Raw genomic sequence first — 19758 nt, forward strand, 5'->3', positions numbered from 1 at the left:
TTGTGTTCCCCATCACCTCCTATACACACGTCTGCTTCTCTTTACCTATGGTGCCGGCAGGCTTCCATCCTCTCTGTTCGGAGGACTTCTGAGTAAAGGGTGACAGGGCCCACTCAAACATTTAACTTAGTTTGGATTATTATTATTATTTTCACTAAGAATCTGTCTCCTTGTGTCTAAAACAGAGTTATTTAACAATTTTTATAAGGGTTAAGTGGAAGGATTTAAAAAAAAAACACAAAGCACTCCATAAATATTGGCACCTTTCCTTGCAGTTCCCTTCTGTGGGTTTATCGGATGCTTCAGAGTTGAGTTACAGCCCTAGAGTGCTTTCTCGGAAGGACTTCCTTGGCATGCGTGCCGCCTCAAGCATTGTCTGCTTTGTATTTGCTGTCTTCCCAAGCTGCTGTAATTTCTGAATCCTCAGCTTTGGCAGTGTCTTTGCTGTATGTGTGAAGCATTTCTTGGAAAGTGACTTTCTCAGTCTGCAGTCACACTTAAATTTCTTTCTTGGTAAAGGAAAGAAATTACTTACATATTCTTAACCAAATGGTTGTCTCTACTAAGAAATCTGTGGCCTTCCAGTAATTGCATCTTAAGTGACAGTATACAGAGAGCAGAAAGGAGGAGAAAAGATCCCGTTCAATGAGCCAGACCATCTGAGACAAACAGTGGCAAAGGAGAAACGTCACAGGCTGGGTTATTGCCACAGCGGACAGTATTCTCTGGCCCAGACCATCAGGCGGAACTCAGCAGATATTCCTGATAGGGCCCAAATCCTTTGACTCCCGGCACAACTGTAGTGAGATCAGTCCCACTGTGTGAATAATGAAGGTAGCCAAAAGTGCCAGGATCTCATTCAAGATTTAACATTTTGTTCTTAGAACATCTTTACCCAGGCAGCCGGAACATGCTGTCTGAAAGGAAGTCAGGTGACCTTTTCATACTGCAGTCTTAATGTGGGGGTTGCTGCTGTCATTCATTCTCCTTTATTCCTTGGGTTTTTAATGCATATAATTTAAGTTATCCCTCACCTTTTGGTATGACTCATATGAGCTATATGAAAGACTAGTATATTTTTCTGTAATCCATTATTCTCAGACATATCCAGGCTCTACATTTCTCACTTTTTTTTTTTTTTTTTTTTTTTTTTTTTTGGTTTTTCAAGACAGGGTTTCTCTGTAGCTTTGGAGCCTGTCCTGGAACTAGCTCTTGTAGACCAGGCTGGCCTTGAAACTCACAGAGATCGCCTGCCTCTGCCTCCCTAGTGCTGGGATTAAAGGCGTGCGCCACCACCGCTTTTTATAGTATCTTTAGCTTCAAGGGGATATTTTACAGTGATGAATAAAAACAAGATCTTGAGGCTTGAACTTTGTTGCCTGCCAGCTTTTCACCAAATACTTGATTTTTACAATACTATATAGCAGCCAAAACTTGAATTTTCAGTAAAAATCATGGGTCACGCACTACACCTATGTACTGCTTTCTGTACTGTCTGCGTTGTCACCTTTTGCTCTTGATGTTTCGGAACCTTGCATTATTAGGCAACGTGAGAGATGTTTTCTAATGTGTGTATCTGTATCTCTTGTCATTGAGGTCATTGTCATGAGAAAACCCTGGACAACAGCCATGACAAACAGAAATATTTTGGCAACCCACAGTCACTGGATGCTGCTGAAGAAGAGCCCTCTGAGCAAGGAGCAGAGGAGGACCCTGTGCTTTCTGTTGAGAACTCAGGGAGGGGCTCAGATGCCCTTAGACTTGAAAGTAAGTTGATTTGACCTGAGCTATGCTTCTTTGGGAAAATCAACTCCCAGACATCAGGCTTACATTCCTCTCCCTCTCAAGAGTTTGTTTCCTTCTTGTGACACTCATAGAGTCAGGAAAGTGACTCCAAATGACGGGGAAGCGCTCTTCACACGCTTTCTTCCTTTTCTGTCCCTCTTTTGCTAGAACAGACTTGATTCATGCATGTGCCTCTTTCTTGTCAATGCTCTCAGTCTGTGTAGTGAGTCACTGCTGAGAGGAACGTCTCCGGCTTCTGGCATCCTTTGCTCCTGACCCTGGCCTGTCCGCAGATGCTCTCCCCACTTTCCTCACTTACTCTGTCCTGTGTCAGCAGCACACCTGTGTCCTGGCCTTGCTCTTCTTCCTGCCCATGCAGTGTCTGCCTTCGGTGGTACAGATTCCTATGAGTACACCAGTGACTCCACAGGCTGTGCTTGGCTTAAGGCTTCTCCACAGCTCCAGCTGATTTTTGTAGGCTCTTTTATCTTGATGAATAGAGTCGACCTTTGAACTGAGGTGTTTAATTCCGATATCCCATCCTGTAATTGCAGCTCAACCCACCCAGGTCCCCTTTATCTCCTCAGTCTCTAAGACCTATTGAAGCTCTCATTTCTTCATCTACTCTCTCTGCTACTAACTGACTCAGGCTATCTTCACTTCTGCCCTTCCTCTTAATCTGTTTTCCTGGACTATAGCCTTTTACCTTTTACTTTGTATATGCACTATCTCTCTATGTGTGCATACATATAAGTCTATATAGAATTAGAAATATATAGTGTGTGTGTGTGTGTGTGTGTGTGTGTGTGTGTGTGTGTGTGTGTGTAGAGAGGGAGAAGAGCAACAAAGTCCATTGTTATGGATTCATGGTGGGCCCCAAGAGTTGTTTCTTAAATATACTTCTAATCAGGTAAGTTTCCTAAGCCTAAATTTCTCAGGAACTCTCTATTATGATCAGAAGAATCTAAACTCGTGTGGGCCACTAGGCAGCTGGCCTCCATTCCTTTTGTAACTATACCTTAGCAGGAAGTACAATGCCCACTCCTCTCTCAGGCCAGGTTCTTTTGAGCCTCCATATCTTCACACAGACTGATAATGACCTCTGCCAATGCTTTGCTGACCCGGGCATGCAGCTCAAAATGGTAATGCTTTCCTGGCAAGTTAAAGTCATGGTTTGTTCCCAGTACTGCATGAACTGGGCATGGAGGGTCAATATCAGCTTACATAAGGAATCAAGGCCAGCCTGGTATATGTGAGGACTATCTCAAAAGGAGGGAGGGTGGGAAGAAGAAAGATAGATCCTGTGCATTTCCAGTGTCACCTCCTCTGTGAAACATTCACAAAGGTTTTCAACATTTAAGGAACTCCATCTGCTATCTTTTTCCTACATTTTTACAAAACACATTTTATATATTGAAATTTGTTTGTGTGTCTTGGCTTTCATCAGATTATGAGCTTTCATTAACTCTTTTTGTTTTAGATTTACTTATTTTATGTGTGTCGGTGTTTTGCCTACATGTATGTCTGTTTTGCACCACATGCATGCAATGCCTGTGGAAGCCTGAAGAGGTCATCAGAACCCCCTGGGTTTACAGAGGCTTGTTAGTTAGCTGCCATGGAAGTGAGGAAGCAACTCAGATGCTCTAGAGGAGCCCAAGTTGTCCTTAACTGCGAGGCCATCGCCCAAGCTGTGTTAATATTTATTTTTACTTATTTCATGTATTAAGTGTTTGGCCTGCATGAATTTATGAGCATTGCATGCATGCCTGGTGCCCCTGGCAGGTCAGAGAAAAGTACTTTGAATCTCCTTAAACTGGAGTACAGAAGATTGTGGGCCACGTGGGTGCTAGGAACTGAACCTAGGTCCCCCTGCAAAAGCACCAAGTACTCTCAACAGCTGCTCTAACTCTCCGGCCCCCATCGTTCTTGTTTGTTTTTCCTGAGTCAGGGCTTTCACTCCGTAGCCCTAACTCTGTCCTTGAACTCTCTATGTAGATCCAGACTGGACTTGAACTCATAGAGATTCACCAGACTGGACTTGAACTCATAGAGATTCACCTGTATGCTAACCAAGTGCTGGAATTAAAGGTCTGCCCCACAATGCCCAGCATACAGTTGGGTAATAAAAATAAATATATTTGGGGATAAAAAAATAAATATGTTTTTACTATTTTTTAAATTACTTGTGTGTGGATATGTGCACATACATGCAAATGCCCACAGAAGCCAGAAGGGATATCAGATACTCTGGAGCCGGTGTGACAGATGGTTGTCATCCACCGGACATGCGTCTTGGAGCTGAACTGAAATTTTCTGCATGAGCACTCTACCAGGCCTTCTCTTCAGTGCCCAGTTTTGAACCTTTTACATGTCATGTCCTGTGAAACCTACATTTGTTAATTGAACATGGTATTTGTCTTATGTGGCTTGTATTAAAATATTTAGCAAGCAGGGTTGGTACGGTGGTAGGTATGTGTGATGGTCTGAGTCTGTTCCCAGAACCTGCATGGTTACACTGAGAGTACTGACTCCCACATGTTATTGTTGCACCTCCAGACACAGACATGCGCACATGTGCACACCTACACGAAGAGAAATAAAATGTCCTAAGTAGACACCTAATACAAAATCTTTTCTCCTACTGTTAAACATTTAAAAGCTCCTGTATAAAAGAAGCAAGTAAGTCCTCAGGGAGACCACCACTGGTGGGAACAATTGTGTCTTTTCTGCCCACTGTGACCTTCACCCTTATCAATTTAGAGAAATAATCAGTTCTATTAGAAAGTATTAGACTTTAAGGAAACTAAATGTCACTTACCAACTCACAGGAATTAATCCTTAAACTGGACAGTGGGTTTGCTCATTTAGTCAGGATGACTCCTCTCTGGCACCTGGCCATCTCGTGTCTTTCTTGGCACCATTACACCCACACAGTCACCCTGAACATCCTGAGGTCCTTGGGCTGACAGTCATCAGAAAGGACACTGAGTCATGCTAGGGTATTTCACCCATTTATAGAAATGGTCCCTATTCCATTACAACTCTCTAGTATCTAGGATATTTATGACCTGCTACATTAATCACTGTTTTTCTCTAGGACAATTTAGAGTAAAACCGAACCACAATTTTGCCCCATCCTCTTTTGTATAACACATCATTGCCTGAGACAGCAAGCACCTGCTAAGCATGTTTGTATCTTCAATTCCATATTCTCCATATGTTTCTATTCAGGTCCCCATGCTTAGGATGAGCATACTTACCCTGACTGGGACAGGGAATTTCTCAAGCCCCTTCAGCATCATGCAGACTACTCAGGCGGATTCCTTTTGTCTCTGATGATTCTGCCCAGAGTGAGGATGTGAACGCTTTTAGGCACTCACTTTTCTTGGCCATCTGTCAATCACCTGGAGTTCTTTGTCTTATCTCTTGGGTACCAATAACATGTCCACAAGAGAACAGTCCACATGTTTTTTTTTTTTTTTAGATTTATTTATTTATTGTGTACACAATGTTCAGGCCTCCTTGTATGCCTGCAGGCCAGAAGAGGGCACCAGATCTCATTACAGATGGTTGTGAGCCACCATGTGGTTGCTAGGAATTGAACTCAGGACCTCCGGAAGATCAGCCAGTGTTCTAAACCTCTGAGCCATCTCTCCAGCCCCAGTCCACATGTTTTTATCAGTAGGCTTTCTTTGCTGTGATTATCAGTTGTAACAAGTCCTGCTTTTTACTGCAAACATAATGATAGTGTGTTTTCATGGACACAGCTAAGCATAGACATTAAAGACATTTGAGAAGTCTAGTTTTGGGGAAAATTTAAAAAATGCAAATAGTAGGTCCTCTCTGGTGACTGTTAACGTGATGGTAATTCCTGCCTTTGGGTGGCATTTTATAACTTACAACGGGATTGTGCATCACTAACTTGTGGAAACAGATATCTTTAAGCCCACTTTATAGATAGCCAGTTAAGGCCTCAGGAAAGATAACTCCCTCAAATGTCAGATGGTGGCATATCTAAAATTATATTTAGCCTTATGATGCATGTGGTCTCATTATTAGTGGACTTCAGAAATAGAGGTTTGATGGGTGAGGAACATCATTTTTAGTTGGTAAGTCAGTCCTGATCAAAAATGTACATCCAGCCACCTTATCCACCAACACATTTCCCTAGAGAAGAAAGAACTTTACTCATGTGTCCTTTCTTAAAAATTTCACTTTGCTGAGAGTGAAGATGATGCCGCTGATTGACATTTTCAGATCACTGCTCAGTACCTGTTTCCCTGGTCCACAGGTCCTCAGTGGCAAGCCACCACTAGAGAAGGGAGATGTAGATGCTGTACAGAGACAGTGGTATCATGACCTACTTCCACCACCACTGGATGTTAAAAGCTTGAGCAGGTCACCTCCCTGAGCCAAGTCCTTAACACACAGGAGCACCTGTTAGTTGAGGGATCCCTAATATTGGTACCAGAGCCCCCTAGGGAAGATTCCCATTGGCTTTCCTAGATTGCCCTCTGAGTTGTTTGCTTCCTGCTTTACTGACCTCACACAGAAGAAGAAAGAGCACCACTGCTTTGCTTTTTGTTTTGTTTGTCTGCTCAGAACACATCATACCTCCCTGCCCACCTTGGTGTGAGTGCTTAACTCTAGGCCCTGCTTTCTGATTAGCATCCTGATGGTTTACACCAGTGCTTGTGACATAAGTCCCCAGCAGACCTTCAGCTTTGCAATCTGACTTACAATCAAGGAGGCTACTGCAGAACCAGACAGTATTGCCCAGGGCCCTACTGGTTGGCATCCTAATTTGGAACCAAAGTTAGTCTGTGTCCTGTGTTTGGTATCATTAAAAGTGAGTATACTCAGCTGCCTGCAAAAGGATCAATGAGCTTGAGGCCAGTTCAGGATTTGTTAAAGCAAGCTCAAGACCAGATGCCGGTGGCATGACAGAGCCTGGCTTCAAACAGACCAGTTCAGTTCTGGTGCTCCATTGGCTTCTTATTACCAGACCATAGAGGGGGTGTATTTAAGTCAGACCTGAAGGTCTGCCTTTAGGCTGTTTACTGTGCCTGTACTTTTTGTGAATCTCTTCACACCTTTCTAAGCTTTTGTTCCTTAAAATTGCTCTCAAAGCTGCTCTTTTGAAACTATAAGGCATTTTCTTACCCCCCACCCCCTCCAAAAAAAGATAATCATGTGCTTTTTATTCCCATTCTGATGTTCCTTTCCCTCCCAATACTGCCCCTCTAACAGCAAGTCATCCACTGGTTCCGCGGCTACCCTGAGCATCTGGACCTCGCATCTCTTCTTTGATGATTCATTCCATTGTTCATTGATTAAACCTTTCTTACACTGAGCTGGAACACGGGCCTCCTCTTAGGAGGCCAGTGGTCTGTTTCCTGTACTGTCCTGCCCTCCTGGCGGAAGGGCTGCCTGCTCTCCCACTCACTCTCCGCATCAGTCCAGTGTGCTCATTTCCTTCCACAGTTCTTTGCTCAAGGTCTTACCGTCCTTAAATGCTCTCACTGAGGACTTTTCACAGCTTTCCTAGCAAAGGTATTTGTTCAGCTGATTGTTTCTGAGTTGTGTGTCAGCTACCCATTCTCAGCATTGTGTCACCCTAGACTCCCTCTATTAGCAGTCTCCTTTGGAATCTCTTACTCTAAAGGCCTCAGACTTAAGCATGAATGTCCATGTGTTTTTTTGAAACATTGAGAAATCACACTGAGCTGTTTTCATTTAAATTGGGGCACATATAATAGTCTGCATTCTCAGCACCCCTACTCTCTGTGACTCTTGACAGAATCCCTATCATAACTGAAAACCCGCTGTGAACCCATGTGACCCTCACTGTGGGTACTCGTGTTCTCTCAAGCGTCACAATATTTATCCTCCATTTCCCATATGAAAATAGTGCCTGCTAAAGGAGATTGAAGGGAAACTGGAGGCGTGGGTGTCAGTCTCTGTTTCAGTTTATATCACACCATCTGCCCCATGGGCTGCAAGCCTAGAGGTTACTCCTGCTGCTTCCAGCGTTATTTGAAATCTGAGATTCCTCCACAATCCAGAACTGTCACCATACGGAAGGCTGTATTTCCAGCTATATGGGACATTGTGCACGACAGTGCTCTACCTGGGCAGTGTCTGCAGATAACTGCTTCTTTCATTCTAGTCTAGTCTCTAAGCTGCATGGGTATGATACCCCAGCCCTCGTCACGCTGCTCTGCACCAGCAGAAATGTTTATATGAGCTATCTGATAACTGCATTAAATTCTAACTCTCTCCTAACTCCACTTCTGTAGACAGTATTCCGTTTTCATACTCAGGTTGGAAGCTAACATCCACTCATCGATGCCTACTATTTCACATGAGACTTCAAAACCATCTTTAAGCTCACCCCTGTTTTTTCTTCCAACGTTCTCTTCGCAGTCCCAAAGTAAACCTCCTCTGTTTCATGAAATGCCTTTCTAGTCCCCATTTCTGTCCTTTCTTGTCCCTTGCCACCCATACCTTCACCACTGACTCAGTACTCCTAGACCTGGGCTGTCATCATCCTCGTGGCTCTTCACATACTTTATTATTATTCTACCTAAAGAAACAGGGGTCCCTTTTGTAGGAATCCCTTTTCCCAGACTCCACCAGAAAGTATTAATGGTCACAGCTTCCCTCTAATTGCCTTTGCTGATTGGCCTATCCGCAGCTTTGTTCTAATCAACTTGCAAGTAGTAGCACTTTCGAATGTCTTCAGACTGCTTCTCTGTCTAAACCCTGCTGTAACTATGCCTTTCTCTGGGAAGCACTGGTGTGATTGCATTCAGATAATCTTGACTTATAAAATGTTTTAATTGTTTCAAACATTTATAGCTTTGTGTTTCAAAGTTTGTTATCGATTGGTTATATTTAATTTTCCAGAGTCAAATCTTCATGTGCTTTTTGCCTCCCATCAAGATAGTTATGGCAGAGATAGATACATACATAGGAAAAGCTAAATAAATAAAACACTGGTTTCCCTCACCCACAACGTATAGCCCATTTGTGAACCACTCATCACAGAGGGTAAATATAAACAGTGTATATGTTTAGTGTCCCTAAGAACTGGCTGTCACCCTGGCTCAAACACCCTTTGGAATGGCTCCACTGAAGCAATTCCAGGGCCTTCTTCACTTGAATACTGGCTTCCATTATGAAATGCTCTCTCTCTCTCTCTCTCTCCTCTCTCTCTCTCTCTCTCTCTCTCCTCGTCTCTCTCACTCTCTGTCGTCTCACTCTCTCTGTCTCCTCTCTGATAAGTTTAAGTTATGTATTTGTATAATACTAAGTGTGTCCATATACACATGACTGAAGCAGTGGGAAGTAATAACCTTGAAAACTTAGACATTTTGCAGATAAACAGCATGGATGCTTTCACCATAATAGCCGTAATGGAGGAAAGTTAGAGTTCCTAGCCACAGCATGTGTCCTAGTTGGAGTTTCCATTTGCTGTGAAAAGCACTGGAACCAAAGCAAAGCTTATTTTTACATTACAGTTCACAGTCCATCCTGAAGGGAAGTCAACACTGGAACCTGGTACCAGAACTGAAGTAGAAGCCATGGAGAAGATCTGCCTACTGGCTTGCTCTCCATGGCTTGCCCAGCCTGCCTTCTTAGGGGTGGGCACCAACCCACACTGAGTTAGCTGGGGCCCTTCCACATCAATTACTAATCAAGAAAATATCCCACACACTTGCCTTCAGGCTAATCTGATAGATGCATTTTCTTAACCAGGGTTCCTAGAAAACTTTAGCTTTTGTTAAGTTTACCAAAATAAAAAATAAAAAAAAACCAACTAACAGCTTCCTTATGCAATCAGACTAAAGGTTGAAAAAGTAGTCGGTAGCCTCCCTTTGGCTAAAGCCACATTTGTAAACCCATATGTTTTCGTGGATGAAATTTATCAAAGACTCTGTCTTGTTTCAGAAATGGGGAAAAGGAATCATTGGGAACCATAGGAGGAGAAATAAAAAGAACCTGAAAATCAGAAAAGGAACAAGTTAGCAACAACTCTGACAACTTAGTCAGAGCCAGACAGCTCTTCCATGGACATTTGCTTGGAAGATTCCCAGTGGCAACTCTCTGCAGCTGTTTTCCTGGCTAATATGAAGCTTAATTTTATGTTGCTTGCCATTCAGCTGGGTTGAGCTGCAGGCTTTTGTTATGTGACCACCTGCCAAAGTAGACCATGAGTTTGAAGTCTCCAGCTGTCTGTAGGCATGACAAGACAGAGATGACAGATCCTCAAGCACGTCAGAGATGAGATTGCTCTGCGCTCCTGTCTCTTCCACAGTGACTGGGGTCTTTTTTTGTGGCGGGCCCAGGGTTGAACATTAGGAATATATAACAAGCTAGACCCTAAACTTAATCTTTGTTGGCTTGCAGTTATACCCCTGGCCATGAGCTAGACAACCAGCTGCTTTTCTTTCAGTGTCCCTGAAGAATGGGCTTTGGAAACCCACATCCTTTTTCCCAGAGTACTGTCCATAATCATAAACTGTAGAAAGGAGCAGCTAACGTAGGAAACCTAAGAGGAACTTCCTTGAAGTGACAGCAGTAAGGTTTGTAGTCACGTGGTCATAAATAGACCCTCCAGATTTCTCAAGAAGAAGCACAGCTTGACCTCAGGCTCGCCCATGTTGCACACTAGAAACTAGAAGGAGGGCAGAGGTGCCAGCAAAACAGAAGGTGACACCACTGGCCTTGTGCAAAGTTGCTGTCAGTTGTCATCACTGTAGCTCATCCCCACCCCGGAGATTACTAACATGCGTGCTGTGGCTAAAGATCTGGTCATACACATATGAGAGTCCTGACACTGGCCTGTTTAACATGATGGCTTTCATCTCTGGAAAAGCTAGGATCGCCAGCTGAAGGAATAATAGAACTGGAATAGGCTGTCAAGCCAATATTCTCAGGCTAACCAATGGGAACATGTATAAAAGGAAGCATTTTGCTCTTTGTTTTTGTACCTTATCCACTTCTGGAAGGATAAGACATGACATTTATGAAAACACAATATAAGGTCTGGTGATTAATTCAAAATAAATAGCAAAGATTGAGTAATCAGCAATTTAGCAAAGGAAAATATGCTAAGAAACTCAGAATAATCATTTCTGATCATCCTCATAGTCTAAGCATGTGGATGGAACTTAAAGGTTATATAAGTTTCTTAGGAAAATAAGACGAACATGCCAGATTCTTGAGAGAAAATTTTTGCTAGCACATTCCACTGTAAGCCACTGTGGGAACCCTTAAATACTTGAGCAACATAAGTACCCCGTTTTAAAGAAATTAAGCTAGCATATGGCTATTTTTATAATAACCATTACTGAAAATGGCCTTCGTGTAGAATTAGAGTAGTTTTCTACTAAATCATTGTTCAGACAAATAAGCATGCAATGTGGATTGAACACTAAACTGTTTTATGGTAACTGGATAAAATTTAAAAGGACTACATGTTTAATAAATAACAGTATACATCATCTTGCCATCTATGTGTTATATAGAGATCAAGTGATCTTTCAAAACAAATCAAGTGAACCACAGCTGTCCTGTCAGTAGTGACACCATCCCTGCCTGCCTGTCTGCCTGCGGTTTCTGCCATTGCTTCCGGCAGGGTTGGCAAAGGCTAAATGGCAGAGATGGTGCTCTGATATGATGTTTGAAGATGCTGAGCGGTAGTCTATAAGAGGGGCATTATAGCTAAACTGCTAAGCAGAGCCAAGATGTCCGTAGAAACAAAGTTTGAGTCACTGGAACTAAGTAAGCACTATGAAATTATTGACAATATGAACCCTTGAATTGCAGGCACAGTGGTTGAGGAGAGCAATGTTCTGACGAGGTGGAGAAGTCAGATGAAACAAAGATGTCAGAAGAGATACTGGCCTTGGTGGATGAGTTTCAGCAGACCTGGCCCCTAGAAGGCTTTGGGGGAACACTGGAAATGAAGGGTCGGCGTCTGGACCTGCAGGGCATACGGGTACTGAAGAAAGGCCCCCAGGATGGAGTAGCCAAGAGCTCTTGTTACGGTGACTGCAGAAGTGAAGATGATGAAGCAACAGAATGGGTAAGAATTTGCCAGCTCGGAGCCGAGAAGGCCCAGTTCAGGCAAGAGCAATAACCCTAGGTTCAGTCCCCAAAGGCCACATTATAAAACCACGCATAGTGCCATGTGCTTGTCGTGCTAGCACTGGGGAGGCAAAGGCAGGAGAATCTCTGTGGCTTGCTGGCCAGCCAGCCTAGCCCGATCAGGAGCCCCAAGGAAGACCCCATCTCAAAAACAAAAATAAACAGCTCCTGAAAGTGTATACTTCAAGTTGTCCTCTGACCTCCATACCCATGCATGCCATTGTGTTCATAAACACACACATACGTGTACATGAAGAGTTCACCCTCTCAGTCCCTCATGAAATAGACCAGCTCTTTGGGGAACTCCTAATGGACAAGTGTGAAGGTCTTGGGTACATGCTCTTACTGGACTCCACATTCCAGGACGCTGTTCACACCAGACTTTTCCAGGAAGCGTTTCATCTGTATAAGCATTGCTGATGTCCAGGAAGGGAGAGGAAAGGGAAGGGTATAAAGCCCCTCAAATCCACAGACTTGGGGCAGATGCTGTGCTTTCTTAGTGTTTATGTGCTCGTCAGGACTAGGTTACTTTGTACATTTCACTACCAAGTTTTCATTAGATCTTTAAAATTAGCCAGATGCAGTACACACCTGTAATTCGGTACTCGGTAAGCTGAAGCAGGAGGATGACATAAGCCCAAGAATTCAAAATAACCTGGGCAACATAGCGAGATTGTTCAGGACTAATACTACTACTAATAATAATAAGCTTAAGGGAAACTGACAGGACTGGCTTTTGGAAAGTATTTTTCCTTTTTCAAATTACATATGTAAATGTTTTTAATTCAAAGCTAGGGGCATGTGTCAGTGTATAGAAGCACATGTCTATCCCAGTGCACTTATGAAAACCTTCCCTCATCTGGAGTGCTCACAGCCGCTGTAGCACAAATGTGTTCTCCCAGCATTCCTGCAGGGAGAAGGAAGCAGAGGCAGGAGCATCACTGAAGCTCTCATGCCAGCTAGCCTGTGAAGAGACCCACACAAACACAAATGAGCACACGCATGTTCTCATATCTCACACACAGAGATTTTTAATTGATCCATAATAATTATACAAATTTCTGGTAAAATGTATATATAAACATTTATTTTTATCTCCAATGGCTGTTTCCACACGTATACACAGTGTGAATGTGCAGCAACCAAATTGGGTAATTAGTGTATGCATCCAGGTTATTTTTTGAGTATAATATTCTTTGAAAATTTCATAGGCATATATTTTTTATTGTATTTACCCCCTCTAACTCCTCTAAGACCCAGAACTCTCAACCTCTTTTTTCCCCCTAGTAACCTACCCAGTCCCATTTGAGTACACGTTAGAATAATAAGTATGAGACCATCCACTGGAGCGTTCAGCCTACGTGGTGCCTTACCCTTACCCTTACCCTTACCCCTGGCTCTTAGTCTTGCTGCGCTCTCTTCCTCAGCTGTCCTGGGCCTGTGAGGAGGGGGTAAGATATAGCTGCCCCATAGTGGACGAACACTCTGTGTCTTGGCCAGTTCTGAGTTAACCACCATTCACTACACAAAGAAACTTCTCTGCTGCGGTCTCAGAACTACACTATCAATGAGTATACAAGTACAGATTTCAAGGCATGTTGATACTATGTCCATTTAGTAATGGATTCAGCCCACCCTACCCCCAGGAACCAAGCATTCATTCCCTCCTGTGGAGCAGATCTTAAACCCAATAAGGTAGCAATCAGTTACATCATCGTATCCATGACAATATTACACCCATGAACATATCTTGCCATGCAGGTTGTTACTCTTCACAGCTGAATAAAGTCATCAGTGACTTTTTTTCCTCTAATAGCCTGCATTGTTCTTTTTGGTGCTAGGAAAGGTAGCCAGTGAGGAGGGAGCTTTCCAGTCAGTATCAACTTGATTTTCCATGTCCTCTGCCCAAAGTGTGTGGTGTCTCAGAAGTAGAGTCTTATCAAGTTCTGGTGGACTGGGGTATCCTTAAAACCACTGAAATATATAGTGAGAGACAGATTCACTCTTTGGTCTCAGTTTTTTCTAACATATTTTTGATTTCCAGATTACATTCCAGGTCAAACGTGTAAAGAAAACCCAAAGGGGATCATAAAAAACCTCCTGGGAAAAAAGTAGAGTCCAATCAAGCGGAAAGTGGACCAGCGTTACCAAGCAAACTTAGAGATCACTGGCCCAAAGGTGGCATCTCCGGGACCTCAAGGTAAGTGAGGATGTATGTGTCAGAATCTCATTTCTTCTTTCAGGCCACTGTCTCTCTCATAAGGAATGTGTTCTGTGACTTAGAGCAGTTCAGATGAGATGATAAAAGGACCACATCAGAAATTCTTTTCAGACTTTGATTTTTAGCATCAACTAATTTGGGTTAAAAGCCACTGTCATACACTCAGGGTGACTCTTTTCTTCCCCAGTAGTTAAATCGTGGTGATAGAATTTCTCTTTAAAAAATCATATCCCCTTTTAAAGGAATATATTTACTATCTTAGACTGAAATTCAATTCATTAAAATTTCTCTTAACATTGGTTAAATGTGCTGACTAAAGCAGAGGGCAATAATAGAATATGTAGAATAGAATATATTGTCCAAACCCAGGGTGCACCTAGTAAGATCTGTCCAGTCAGTAGCAACTATGGTAGAGTAAATGTAGACAACTGAGACTTGTGCTTACCACATTGTCTCTAACTGTGCAGTACACAGTGAAAATTAGCAGAGCAACCCTGGGGTTAGTTTGGCTAGATGAGTCAGAAGGAATTTAGAATGTAACCAATTACTCTTCTTTGTTAACACACTCTAGGAAAGTTGCCTTGTAGTCACCAAAGACATGTAGACAGAGATGTTGATTACAGGGGGCTTCCTTATAGTAACAGCTGATAAGCAGGCCTAAATATTGCATGTCTGTGGCATCTGCTATACACCAGAGAAACAACACAGCAAATGAGTAAAGACAGTTTATGAATGGCCATAAGGATGTTTCCAATTTGAGAGCTAAACACACTGTGTTTTGTCAACTGTATTTTTCATATTTCAATGTCTCTGATACATGAGATGCTTGTCACAATATATATACTTGTATGTGTATGTCACTGACTATATGTAATAGTTGGTAGGATTTTTCTGTCATAAATTTGTCTGAAGTAGCCCATCCCGTGGAGTTGATGGCCTCTTAGATCAGCTGCCACTTGGCCTATCAAGCAAGTGTGTTGACACGCATGTAGAAGCAGGTGACCAGAAACTGCAGATGCTCTCTGGAGGTCCTGAGAAAACTGTAGATCATTTGTAGTTTCTTCTCTGTGGCCTGTTTATTTTGCAGACATTTTCTAATGATCCTGTATTACTTTAAAGAACCTTCTTACAAAGGGAATTTTAAAAGCTGATATGGCTGAGATTATATGAGAGCATCTGGGCAGGTGTGTGCTTGCTTGCTTGTTTGTGGTGCTTGGGATTGAAGTGAGGACCTTGCTCATATTAGATAGCTCCACTACTTCGGAGCCATGCCATGGTCCCACTTAAGCAGTTTCAAATGATCTCAGCTTGGTAGGTCCTAGTTGGAACATTGAAGGTACTTGCAAATCATGAAGGTACGTACTGTTCTTAAAGAGAATGCTCAGAATGGAGAAGGTGCAAAATACTACCCAGTTTAAATCAGTATGGATTCTGTCCTCTGCCAGCTAATAGCCTTCCAGTAAATCATGTCCAAGTTCTAAAGCAAATTATTGAGCAAATGTCTGTAAATGTGTGGGGAGGAGTGGAGATCATTGTGAGCCATAGTAGATACACCTAACTGCTTAATAATAACATTTTGAAACTCATTTCATTTCCTTTTTGGCTAGGGCTTCTAAACTGGAAGACCAGGGAAGTGCCATAGACATAATGTAACTGGATTCAGCAAGGCATTTAACATCCTCTTATGATATCCTTGTGAACAAGATGGAGAGATGTGGGCTCGAAGTTTCCCACTGCCTGCAAGATAAAGTGCAGACTAGGGTGGCATCCAAGACCCTTTATAGACTAGCCTCTCCCCACCACCCTTCATCGCCACCTATGCAACAGCTGTGCTCTTATTTTATCCGTGCCTTTGTGCATGCTGTGCCTCTGCCTACATTGCCCTTATACCCTCTCTGTGGCGCTAGTATTGCTCACCCTTAACTTTAAAGTCAAGTGCCATTCCTCCTCCTTGCTACACCTTCAGACACAATTAAGTTAGCTGTTTCATTTGTCACAACTCTTGGGTTCCATCTCAGGCACTGCACTGTACGGTGTAACAGTTTGCTCATGTTTGCCTTCCCTTGGCTAGCCTGTGAAGCTACAGAGCAGGCTGCCTCTTTACGTGTATACCCCAGTGTGTTACACAGTTCCAGACCCTTATAATAGGTGCTCAATAAATATTTTCAAGTGAATTTCTTAAATACAAAAAGAAACATGAGTTTTATTGTGGAGTGTATGATTTTAAAGTTAATTTGAAATTCTTCCAAACTGTTCTTTTTTGCTTTATTAAAATCTGAATCTAACTCCCTGCCTGACTTCAAAGGTTTTCTCTTGCTAGGTAAACACCTACAGTGTAAAAGTGCTAAGTAGAATTAAGGTTTTCTATCCTGCCGCCCCCATCAGAAGCCCATCAGATAAGACTTGGTTTTGCTCTTCTCAGGGCATGATGTGAAGTGAATGACTCAGGCTGGAAAGGTGGTGACTTTACTAGCACAGGAACTGGACTTGTCTGTGTTGGAGTCGAGTAACCTGTGTCTAGGTTCCAGCTCTATGCCCCACAGCCAGAGAACTGTGGCTGCTTCCTCCTCTGAGTTGTAAGGACCAAAGTCTAGTGAGGTTAAGAGTTGTAAACATAGAATTCAGCTTCTGAGCACACACGAGAAACACTCGTGGAATAAATTATGACCTTGTACTGTCGTAGATCCCATCCTGACACTTTTCTTTGTAGCAGTGATTCTATCAGAGGCAATTTTGCACCCATAGAACATTGGCAGTGTGTGACGCTATTTCCTGGGAGGCTGTGCTACTGAAGTCTCGTGTGTTTGATATGTCCTGCTAAAATGTCCTGCAGTGCACCACAGCATCCTTACAACACAGCCTCCAGCCCACACTGCCACAGGGCCAGGGCAGACGCCAACTCGAGAGATATCTGTTTCCATTAAGTCAAAGTTATCCTCGTAAAAATCCAAACCCAGAAGGGTAAACATTAAACGTGATAAGATTGTTAGAGTCTAAGAGGATCCTAATTCGTACTTCATGTTGACCGACTTCAAGTACAACAAAGGAGACAACTTTTATTTCATTATGTTTGAGACGACCTATTTTCAGAGAGGATTTTTATTTCCATTGCCACGAATAACAAAATTTTAATTAGATCTGTTTGTCAATGGTGCCCATTCTAAAGACAAGAACTAAAACTGGCACCACCTAACATGCCAGTTTGGGTTATGTCATCAATAGGGAAAACAGCATTCCTTTGTACTGTGTCCATTCATGACATACTTTCCTTCCAGGAAAAAAGCGTGACTACCAGAGTTTGGGATGGCCCAGTCCAGATGAATGCCTCAAACTTCGCTGGGTAGAGCTAACTGCCATTGTGAGCACCTGGCTGGCAGTTTCTTCAAAAAACATTGAGTGAGTATCTTTGATGTTCATGGAATTTCCTTACCCACAAACCACAGCCGTGAACCACAGGGGCCTTAGCTGACTGTGGTGATGTCGTCTGTGTCACTGGTCACTGGCAGAGCCATCTTCCCGGCACTGTGGTCAACAGAGAATGGCCATCACTACCCACCCACAGCCTAGATGGGCTCAGTCCATGCATGGAGCGGCGGGTGAGCCACAGACTGCCTTCATCCGCACTTTGCAAGCTATCAGAAGTCTCGTGTAGAACAGGTCACGCTGAAGACCAGATCCTTCTCTCTAGGAGTACAGAGCCCACTGCACAGATTGTGGTGCATATTCAGGGGAAGTGGGGCACGTGGAGGTGTCCCAGCACCTGTGAAGAGAGCAAACAAGGGGACTTATGCAGACTTCCTGTCCTGAAGTGTTGCTCTGCCCCTAGATCTGCTCCCCTTCTTGTTTCTCAGTCAGAGTGACTGCTCCTAGAACTTACTTCACCACAGATGGCAATGAGCCCTCCCAAATTTGTATCTCCAGGCAGGACCACTCTTCAAAGCCCCAGACTTATTTATAGCCACCATCTCAAGAAAACACTTTTCTTGCCCAGCATCCATCGTTTTCTTTAAAAAAATTGATTTTGTTTCTCCATTTCACATGTTTTTAAAGATTCATTTTTATTTCTTAATAATGTGTATGTGTGGATCTGTACATGTGTCAATGAAGGTGGCCGTGCAGTTCAGACAACAGCATAGAGTCCCGTGGAGTAGAGGTTTCAGGAGCTTGTGAGCCACTTGGTGTGGGCAGCTGATGTGTGCTCCTAATCAGTGAGTGCTGGTGAAGGGTGCTGGAGGTCACTTGTCCTTCCCAGCCACCCGGCTGCTTAGACCCGAAATAACCACACAGAAACTGTATTCATTAAATCACTGCTTGACCCATTAACTCTAGCTTCTTATTGGCTAACTCTTGTACATTAATTTAACCCATTTCTGTTAATCTGTGTATCACCACGAGGCTATGGCTTACCGAGCAAAATTCCCAGCATCTGTCTCCAGTGGCTCCATGGCTTCTCACTGCTCCTGCCTCCTTTCTCCCAGCATTCATTTTAGTTTTCCCTGCCTAGCTCTGTTCTTTTACCCTATCACAGGCCAAGACAGTTTCTTTATTCCATTAACCAATAAAGCAACATATAAACAGAAGGCCCTTCCACACCAAGTGAGCCCTCTCTCCAGCTCCTCCATTTCATATTCTTCAGAAATATATTCAGCCATGTGCAGGCCAGAAACCTGGATATCATCCTTACAATTCTTTCCCTTCATCCCTCAAGCCTTGTCTATTACCAGTTCTTACTATTTTTACTCCCCAATAACTTTTCAAAATTGCTTTTATGCCTCCACACTGCTCTTCCAGAGTGTCTCTGCTGCCACACAGGTGCATGCAGTCACCTCATTAGGCCTCTTGCCTGGTGCCTAGCCTCTCTGTCCCTACTATGAGAGTTCTTCTTGCTCTGCCCCTGCCCCTCAGTCATAGCCTTCACACCAAGGCTTTTGAGCTCTGCTGTCTCAGGAAAGCTGTTGTAGCCACGGTCCTCATGGTACAGAGGAGAGAAATACCCTCTCGGGCACATTTTCATTATTGCATGTCTTATAACTTACCATACCTGTAATCCTACCCCTTCTAAGACATGAGTAACATAACAACTGGGACTGCTTATGTTTGCTTAATTACTCTACTCTTGGTATCTAATATACAATAGGTTTGATATAAATAATCATGGAGAAATAAATGTTTCCCAAATGTAAGTTAAAATTTTTAAATTTAAGTTGCAAAGTAAAATTTGTTAGTGCCAAATTATCATATGTAGAGCATATGATTGTATATTCAAGAGCATGTACTTCTTTTGTAGAAGGCCAGAGTTCAGTTTCCAGCATCCATAATGATGGTTTACAACCACCTGTAACTCCAACTCCAGGGATATCCGTGCCCTCTGGTCACCTGCACGTGTGCACATACCCCTCCCCCATGTATATGTACATAATTTAAAATTATAATTTAAAAAATAACGAGGTCATGAAGTGAAATACTTATATTTGATGCCGAATACAACGAGTGTCCAGCTGGGTCTGCATAAAATTTACTGTCTCATAGATGACTTTTTCTTTGAGCACAAGTGTGCTTATGTGTGTTAAGGAAAAGCAGTCTGGAGGAACCATTGT

The 19758-nt window shown here is 42.9% G+C and overlaps 1 protein-coding gene across 1 annotated transcript in view; it reads left to right on the forward strand.

The window, feature by feature from the left end:
• Positions 1-19758, forward strand: part of Ttc17 (tetratricopeptide repeat domain 17) — a 117554-nt gene that overhangs the window by 70135 nt on the left and 27661 nt on the right. Inside the window, 7 exon segments of the mRNA XM_038329916.2 lie at positions 1597-1767; positions 11620-11640; positions 11643-11878; positions 13985-14011; positions 14013-14078; positions 14080-14140; positions 17437-17557. Coding sequence (XP_038185844.1) covers positions 1597-1767; positions 11620-11640; positions 11643-11878; positions 13985-14011; positions 14013-14078; positions 14080-14140; positions 17437-17557 — 703 coding nt within the window.

The sequence above is a fragment of the Arvicola amphibius genome, chromosome 5 (genome assembly GCF_903992535.2).
Source record: "Arvicola amphibius chromosome 5, mArvAmp1.2, whole genome shotgun sequence".
Taxonomy (NCBI): domain Eukaryota; kingdom Metazoa; phylum Chordata; class Mammalia; order Rodentia; family Cricetidae; genus Arvicola; species Arvicola amphibius.